We start from the raw sequence: 9,387 nt of genomic DNA on the forward strand, positions 1-9,387 counted from the left end.
AAGGGTATTAAAGACATTTCAATTGTTCCTTATCGAAAAAAATCTGTGTTAATCTGTGTTCTTTCAGAGAGTACAAAGCGGGGGAAGAGAAGAATACAGAAAAAAAACAGAAAATGGCGTGCAGGAGCATGCTTCGTTCAGCGATTATTGTGGAACCATTTCAATTCCAATTCAAACCCTTACTTTTTGATTTGAATCCAAATAAGCGAGGAGGATTTCGGTGCAAAACCATTAAGGCTCGTCCGTTTCACCGTGGCGGTGGAGGAGTTCTCCGTTGCTCTCATAACGATAAGCCGTCGTTTCAAGACGATCAAGGTCCTCCTCAAGAAGCTGTGTTGAAGGCCATTTCAGGTGATAATTTCATCTTCTCAAATCTCAACCATTTGATTTAATTTTTCAAGAAAAGTGCTTAAAATAAAAGCTAATAACACTGTGTACAATTGGTTAATGGTTGCAGAGGTATCTAAGACAGAAGGGAGGATTGGCCAAACTACGAATATGGTTATTGGAGGCACTGTGACTGATGATTCTACTAACGAATGGGTTGCTTTGGACAAAAAGGTGTTCATACATTATGTGTTGGTTTTGTTTAAATTTTGTTAGTTCTAGTTTTTTTTTTTTTTAGTTTTTAGGTTTGTACTCATGTATGCTTGTGTTTTTTATACTAATTTGGGTTTCTTTATCACACTTTTGTGGCTTTTTAATTATCAACAATAAATGCTTGAGTTTGGTGCTACGCAGGTGAATTCATACCCAACTGTTAGGGGGTTCACTGCAATTGGAACCGGTGGTGATGACTTTGTGCAAGCTATGATTGTTGCTGTTGAATCTGTAATTCAACAGCCGATTCCCCAGGTATCTTAAGTGTGTCTGATTTTGCTTCATTCTTGTGTAACTTGGCTGCTTTTTAACATTGATGCAATGTTTGTTGGTGGATAACATTGATGCAATATCTATAGAAGTAAGTACAGTATAGGCTGCAAATTTTGAGTACGTAGTTTGGCTGCCGTTGTAGTTCTAAAAGTGCATGTGAAGCTTATCAGGTGGTTGTCGCCAATAGTTGTGTTAATGCTAAACTATAAACTGTCAAACTACCATTAGGTGTACATTTTATCATTCGGGTTAAAAACTTAGAATATATCTCTGAAGAGCTATTTAATGAGTACTAGTCTAAATTGGACAACAGAGTCGGAGACTAGTAATCATGAATCAGGACTCTGCTTCATGAAGGGCTCTGATCAGAGGGTTTCACACTATCAAAAGACTTTTAAGCATGTATGCGTGGTTGCCAATATGAGCTGTAAATGGTTCTGAAAATTTTGCTAAAGGTTTCTCAAAGTGAATGAAAGTACGTGCATTTTTTAAGAGAGTTCTCACTTACAGTTTTGTCTGATTGGTGAAACTCACACTGAATAATTATCTTGTGTTTATAATAATGAAAATTATATGGCATCTCTCTCTTACATGCTTGCACCAAAACACATGCACGCGTACCCGGATTGAGAAAAATAGACTTAAAGTATTGTTGTAATGAATAAACTTGTAAGCCAAGTAGCCAACATCAATCAAAGATTACAGTTTCCTTTCATGCTGAGTCAGATGTTTTGAATTTAGCACCGAATGGCCTACATAAGTTTTTTTCCTACTTTGTGCTGCATACCAATCATAGCAGTGTGGTGGACACGTGAATCTCAAAACGGTTAAACATTAAAACTTGTAACTGTGTCCTGGTGGGTATTGATGAATTTGATTGCTCCGTAAAATGCACCAACATTATGAGGACGTGTAGAGTATTCCATCAGAAGTTAGGACTTACAAAATGGACCAATTCTGAGCTCTTTTCGATCTTCTTGTTGGGGATCAAACACATGAAATATATGATGGCATTGATTGAAAATTTGATGTGTTTTGAAGTATAATTTTTACCCTGCACGTTGTGATTTCCTTGAAGTTGTTATTGGTAGAGTGTGAAATATTGCATGACCAGTTCTCATTAATATGTTCCATCGACACATATATTTGGTGGTTGATGTTCACCTTTCAAGATTGTTAACACATTGGTTTACAGGGATGTGTGAAGCACAAGTTATCAACAAGGGGCAAATATGTGTCTGTAAACATTGGGCCAGTCCAAGTTGTTTCCAGCGAACAGGTATTTCTGTCCTTGTTCCCTTTTTTTGTCCTTTCCTCTCTCTGAAATGATCCTCTTCTACCGTTTTTGTTTTTGCTAAAGATGAATTTATTATTTAAGATCGTGAAATTATGTATGTTACAAAGTGTAAATTGTGTCTCCCTCAGTGCAAATGATCCTGGCTGAGTATACCTTGATATTGAATATTGTTGTATGTTCCAGGTCCAAGCTGTATATAATGCTATGAGGAGGGATGACAGGATGAAATACTTTTTATAGTATGTTAGATTTTGTATAGGATGCAGTGTTTCCAATTGGAATATTGACATGTGGTTAGGCTGATTTTGTTCTTTGATTAATCCACAGTATCGTTATAATACGGTGCAAATTGGATCTCTTCTGTATTTTATGAAGATGTAACTTAGTATTACTTGTTTCGATTCCAATAATTATAATATTATTATAGACATGTGCATGTAAATGATAATTGAAGGTCATGAGTCTCCGAGCATTATGTCCTGTTTGATTCCCTTTAATTGCAGAATGGTTTTAAATAATAAAAAAAAATAAAGCTACTCCTTGTTGAGTATGCGAAACAAGTTTGGGTCTTGAGGGTGTACTTCCCTCGAGGTCTCAGGTTCAAATTCTGCTAAGTCTAAATTGCCTACTAAAAAAAATTGAAAAAGGCGTTATACTTGCTATGAAATATATATATATAAATATATATATATATATATATATATATATATATATATATATATATATATATATATATATATATATATATATATATATGTATATATATATATATATATGTATATATATATATATATATATGTAGGGAGTAATGTGCAGTCAGCCACCCTTATATCGTAGGGTCCATATAGACATTTGGAAAAAGAAAATCATTCATAGCGTTTGTCTTTGGGGGCTATCATTTCATTGCTTCATCCAATGGAACGAACAATTGTAGAGTTGGTGGTAATAAGAAGGGAGAATCATCGTCAGACGAGATGTCAGAGCGGCCTTAGTGTTCAAAGATAGTGAGAAAAGTATGAGGCATTCTTGAGATCTTTCCTTGAGTATGGGCATCATGACCAACTTAACTTAAATGTGTTAATGATCCTCGTTGATGGAGGAAGTTCATGTGATGATATGCACAGGAAACTTTTTGAGAAGTTAAAGAATGAGAAATTTATGCACTGCATGGGACACTAATTTGCAAGCCTTCAACGAATTAGTGACTCTCCCTTGGGTCTTCATTGAGCTTATGGTGGCCTTTAAAAAAGGGGATAGACGACATGACAATGGATATTCAATTCTTGGTGGTTTTTTGTAAAAGTGTTTAAAATTGCATCTTAGGGAGACATTTCACCTCAACTCATGAGGTTGCCGCTTTCACCATCCATCGGAAGATGAAATACCACAACGTTCATGATGAACCATTGATTAAATGTGTAGACCTGGAAGGAGATTGTCGTTGCTATAAAGTCGTGTGCCATGGATCGGTCTCGGACAACATATCAGGGCCATGGACAATCAAGCCGCCGCACTCGGGGCTACGGATACTCTCAAGTGCGTATTAATGTTAGGAACTTTCAAAGGTGAAGCATAGGATTGGTACATGGGTCTCCCTATGGATTCCATCTCAAGATACCCCGGCCTGGTTTGGAAGATGATCTCGTTCTTTCTAATGAGAAAACATTGGGAAACGTCTATCAACAATACTCCCAGTAACCGCTCGGGGCTGATCAGACACGCTCATGAATATAGAGCCTTCTTCAATGAAAGGGTAATTCATAACACAGGGTCTCCCTAGGACAATATTCAGGTTGGTGATTTGGAGGGGTCGTCGATTCAGAAACCAAAGGCCGACACAAAGGAAACAATATACCTCTTGCTATAGCGTCTTGGATGAAGAAATCAGCAGGGAAGAATATCACCCCTTCATCCCAAAAAGTCTTCATGACAAATCGGACAAGGACGCGCTTCGGAAGGAAAAACAATCTTGTGCGCAACAATAGGATGCCCGGGAGCGAAGCCGGAGATCTCGAAGAGGGAGAGGGCGTCCTTTTACACCCCTCAACTCGAGGAGGTCGGACATCCTGCGAGAGGTGGGCCATCTGGGCCTAATAATCAGGCCATCGTGGGCTCGCAGGGTGACAACGCTCAGTGGGAAGGAACTGTGGTGCTCATTTCACTGAGTAGAAGGCCATCACACGGAGGAGTGCATACAACTCAAAAAGGAGATAGAAGCCTTGATTCAACGTAGTAAATTGTCATCCTATGTAAACGATGTTTTTTCATCATCTGCGGGCAAGAAGGGTCCAACACAATCAAGAGGAATGAAGAAGAGGTATCACGTAGAGGAAGACAAGGGGGCCCGAGAAGAATATTCAAGGGGATCGTCCTCTAACACACCATAGTAAAGATTGGATTGCTTCAGTGATGGGGGTAGAGCAGAAAGTTGAGGAATGAGGAAGCCATTAATCTTCTTCAGTGAAATAAGCATGCCCCGTCGTCGAGCAACTATAAAAGAAAGCGAAAGTTTAGGTTTTTCTAGGATTTGGATGTCAAATAAGTTTGTTATTCTTCAACGAAGGAGAACTTTGAAGCTTGTAATAAATTAAGGTCGGTAGGAGTACTCTTTTCCCTACTAGAATTTTTAATGAGGTACCTCCGACCTTTTCAGGAGAACAACGAATTCCATTTGAGAAATTGAGCAGCAAAAGTACTAAGCGCAGTAAAGTCGACTAGGCTACCGCGGCCTCTTGTCGCACTAGTAAAATTATGCCATCGCGGCCCCTTTGATAAAGTCGACTAGGCCATCGCAACCTCTTGTCGCGTTAGTTAAATTGTGTCATCGCGGCCCCTTTGATAAAGTCGACTAGGCCATCGCGGACCCTTTGAAAAAGTCGACTAGGCCATCGCGACCCCTTTAATGAAGTCGACTAGGCCAACGCGGCCTCTTGTCGCGTCAATCAAATTGTGCAATCGCGGCCCCTTTGATAAAGTCGACTAGGCCATCACGGCCTCTTGTCGCGTTAGTCAAATTATGCCATCGCGGCCCCTTTGATAAAGTTGACTAGACCATCGCGACCTCTTGTAGTGTAACACCCCATATTTTCATTATTTGATTTAAATTGGAATTAAATTATTTATTTGAAATTATTTGGCATTTGATTGGATTTAATTGAAGAATTATGGAAAAAAAAAGGTTATTGGGCTTGATGTGGTGTTAGTAAAGAGGGGGTGTTATGTTAGTAAAGCCCTTTACTAAATTAAAATCTATTTTTCATAAAATAAGGAATTGAGGAAAAAAGGAAAATAGATGTGGAAGAGAAGCAGAAGAGTAGAAGTGCTGGTACGTGAAAGAGGAACAGAAGAGGAAGAGGGCTAATCAAGATCTTTGGCTAAGGTAAGGGGGGACTCTTCCGGTTAATATCTTTTATCGTATTATAGATGATAGGACTGATTTAGATGCATTGTTTGTGTCAATTGGTTATATGATGGATTGGGGTTTTGGGATGATTTTGAGGGAATTGTATGATTTGATGAATTGTATGATTATATGATTGTTATGATGATTGAATGATCCTCTTTGTGTGTTATATTTGTGTTATAACATGTATGTGGCTGATATGGTGGTATTTGAGGTTCATGACATAACTTGGTTTGAGTTTTGAGGATTTTGGGATGAATCCCGTAATGCTGTCAATCGATGTGAAATCTCTGGTTTTTGCCAGTTCGCGCCGCGAAGGTAGGTTGGCGCCGCGAAGGCGTAATTCTTTTCTCGCATCGCGCCGCGTGCATAGGTTGGCGCCGCGAACGTGTTTGTATGCTTCAGGTCGCGCCGCGAACGTTGGTTGCGCCGCGTGCTGTAGCGATAACTGTTTTCTTGTAAAAAGTTAAAGATGTGTAACTTTCAAACCGTAAGTCAGTTTTAGACGCCGTTTTGGACGTTGTTCCTTAAATTGAATGCTCTACCACATGAACTGAGTAAAACAATAACAACTTAATTTTATTTTAAAAAGTAACATTTTCTTCAAATGTGGTTTATCCTGGTTTTGCATAGTTGATGAGATGCAATGGTTGTGGTGTGCATAATTGGATATGTGCAATGATGTATGTTGTGATAATGTGGTTGCTTCTGTTAATTGTGCAAATGGGTATTATTGTTGTTGCACTGTATAATGAATGATTTACCTGTTATGATGACGTGGTTGTAATTGGTGTTTGTTATACATATATTGTTGATGTAAAATATGTATTTTATTGTGGTTGAGAAATAGCATAATTGTGTATGGCTATTGATTATTGTGGTGGTTGATGATTATGACATTTGGTTGATTTATGTGGGTGATAAGCATGTTATGGTTGATACATGCATTCATAATCATTATGTGGCTGATCCTTGACGATGGTGGATCAGTGGTAGCTAATTCCCATTGTGTGGAATTAGTGAGTGGGTGTTGCCGTATCCTTGACGATGGTGGATCGGTGAGTTGGGTTATCCCAGATTTTGGTACCACATGCATATAGTTGCATTTGCATTAGGTTACTTGTGTTATTATAACATGAATGGAAGATTGTCCAATGTTATAATATGTGATGATTGTGTGATGGTTACGATTAGTTTGGATGAATTATGGTGTCGTCTCTTGGTAATGTATTCTATTTGTTGTTGTGTGTTGATGAATACTTCCTGACAATCTGAATATAACGAAATTGGATGAATAATGTGACTATGATGTGTTATTGTTTATGAATCGATAACATTTGTTAATTGTGAATGAGACTCACCCTTACTTTGATGATTTCAGATTGGCGAGTAGCGGCTTTTGGCTCGGTGAGGATTAGTTCATGAGTCAGTTTATTTGGTATAGCGTCGGTGTCATGCTCTGATATTGTAACACTGGGGGAACGTTAGTTTAGAGTTTATGATGATACTCTATTTTGTTATTATTGGAGTAATTTTGTGAGATATTGCATAGATGATGTTATGCTTATCTGTTGATTATTGTTCCGCTGTATAGAAACATGATTTTGTTAAATGGATGATTTTCCCCTAAGTGAAGCATGACAATTGATTTATGATAATTTGTTTTAAATTGAATTGTGGCACCCTTGTTTTCATGTTTTACTCTGAATTATTTTATTAATTTCCGCGGGGTTTAGTAGGGTGTTACAATAGTGGTATCAGAGCAGGTCGGTCCGTCCGGCCAATTGTCGAGTCAGTTGAGTTGCACGACGGTTGAATACTGTCGGCATATTATCCCTTGGTACGCGACATGTGAGTGAATCACTGTCGGTACTTTGTTGTTTGTTGTGGGAGTTGGTTTGAAACAAGTGGGGGAGAAGTTTCACTTCTCAGTTATGTTTCAGTTGTAAGATGATTGATTCAGTCGGCTGTTGTTGGCAACAATGCAAGCATTGTTGGAGTTGTTGTTTTCCAAATCGGAGGTGACTTGGAATTAAGACTTGGCTGGTAATTGAGTTGGAACATCTTGAAGGAAGATGATTAGAGGTAATTGACAGTTATTGTAAGAGAAGGAAATTGGAAAGTTGCAATGTGTCAGCTCTGCTGGTGTGCTGCGAAGCTGTCAGTTGAGTAGCCTTACGACTCAGAAGAGGTTCAGCTGCAAGGTTGCGAAGAGGATTGATGTAGTAATGTTCCAGAAATTGCGCTTCGGCGATGGGAAGTGTTGCTCAAGTTATAATGATGTTTGGAAGTAAAGAGATATGATAAGGGGCTGTTTGGAATGTGATAGAGTTGAAGAGAATGAGTTTTGGAGAGAGATTTTCATAAGCAAAACGCAGGAAAATTGCTGAATGGCTGCGGAACTTCGAAAATTCATAACTGGAGTTCAGGACGTCCGATTTGAGTTCCGTTTGAAGCGTCGGAAAGCTAACGAGATGAACTTTGCTATAAAAATAGTTGCAGTAGCTGTAACATATTTAATTGGGACAGGATGATGTTGGAAAGAGGTGAAGTTACGGTTACTCTGGTTCTTATAACTAGACTTGTTTATTGGTACTGCACGGGATGTCAGTGTCAGTGTTGAATGGATCGAAGGAATAATTAGAAGGTTTGTTGAGGAGTAATTTTAAGAATTGAATTTACCAATTGAAGAGTTTTGGATGTATCGTATAGAGTGTCGCTGCATGATGTCAATGTTGCATTTTCGGACAATGATTGGAAAATTCATATCTTGAGTTCCGAGTGTCGGATTAATGTGCCGTTTGAACCTACGAGGAGGAGGGATTGTGTTCTAATTTATGGAAGAGTTATAAATACAGTAGGGTGACCCTATGAGGAGAGGTTCTGAAGTCGGTTATGGAAGCGTGAAACTTGTTGAATAAGAATGCCTACTACCGCGATTGTTTGAAACGACGTGGAGTAGAACATGTTGTTGATGAATAAGTCGATGAGATGTTCGGTCACAAAGATGATTTGAATACCGATGGATTTTAGTGAATGAGTAAATTAGTAGTAAAGATGGGACAAACTTTAGAACCCTTGGAATCGTATTTGTGATGGCAAGGTAACGATAAGTATAAAAGAAGGATTGTAGGGAATTTCTAACATTTGTTGACGTGAGGAAGACTTTGTTGGGATTCCGAGTGGGATGATAATTGGACGTGAAGGATGTAATAGAATTTGGATTAAAACCACGAGTTATAAATGTTGTGCTATTGTGTTGCGTAAGAAGTCTTTAAATATGTCGGTGCTAAGGATGAATGAGTTGGATTTAATTGGACAATTTAGAGACTTGAGTTGGTATGTGAAGGTGATCCTAATAGTGTTAGATTGAATATGCTAGAAGATGACTAGTGGTATTCTTAACGAGATTAGAGAAGGTCAGAAAGATGATGTTAAGTTGATCGATAGGTTGACTTTGAATTACCAAAGTAGAGGCGGTGAATTCAGAATCGACGAAAACGATGTAATGAGGTTGAGTGATTGGATTTGTGTAACTGAGGTTTTGAGCTTCGGAAGAATATTCTAGAAGAAGGACACCGTATTGAATTATTGAATTATGACGATGTTAATGAGTTTGGGTGCAAACTCGGAAATGGACACTATTATGTAGTAACGACGGTTTATGCTTAAATATGATTTTTAACTATCTATTGACAAATTGAGGACTTGATCACCCTTAATCTCTTGTTGGTAGTAGACGAAAATCATATAAATGAGATGAACTTGTTTTGTTACCTTAATGGTATAAGATGTGATGAATACTAAGCCGTGA

General features: G+C 38.3%; 1 protein-coding gene across 1 annotated transcript; it reads left to right on the forward strand.

Annotated features, from left to right (window-relative positions):
* Positions 1 to 69: 69 nt before the first annotated feature.
* On the forward strand, positions 70 to 2,642 carry LOC131661534 (uncharacterized). The gene is made up of 5 exons (XM_058931107.1): positions 70 to 351; positions 458 to 561; positions 742 to 855; positions 2,069 to 2,152; positions 2,354 to 2,642. The coding sequence occupies exons 1-5, from the start codon at positions 114 to 116 to the stop codon at positions 2,408 to 2,410; spliced, it is 597 nt and encodes a 198-aa protein (XP_058787090.1). The 5' UTR covers positions 70 to 113; the 3' UTR covers positions 2,411 to 2,642.
* Positions 2,643 to 9,387: the final 6,745 nt, after the last annotated feature.

The sequence above is a fragment of the Vicia villosa genome, linkage group LG3, assembly GCF_029867415.1.
Source record: "Vicia villosa cultivar HV-30 ecotype Madison, WI linkage group LG3, Vvil1.0, whole genome shotgun sequence".
Classification (NCBI taxonomy): domain Eukaryota; kingdom Viridiplantae; phylum Streptophyta; class Magnoliopsida; order Fabales; family Fabaceae; genus Vicia; species Vicia villosa.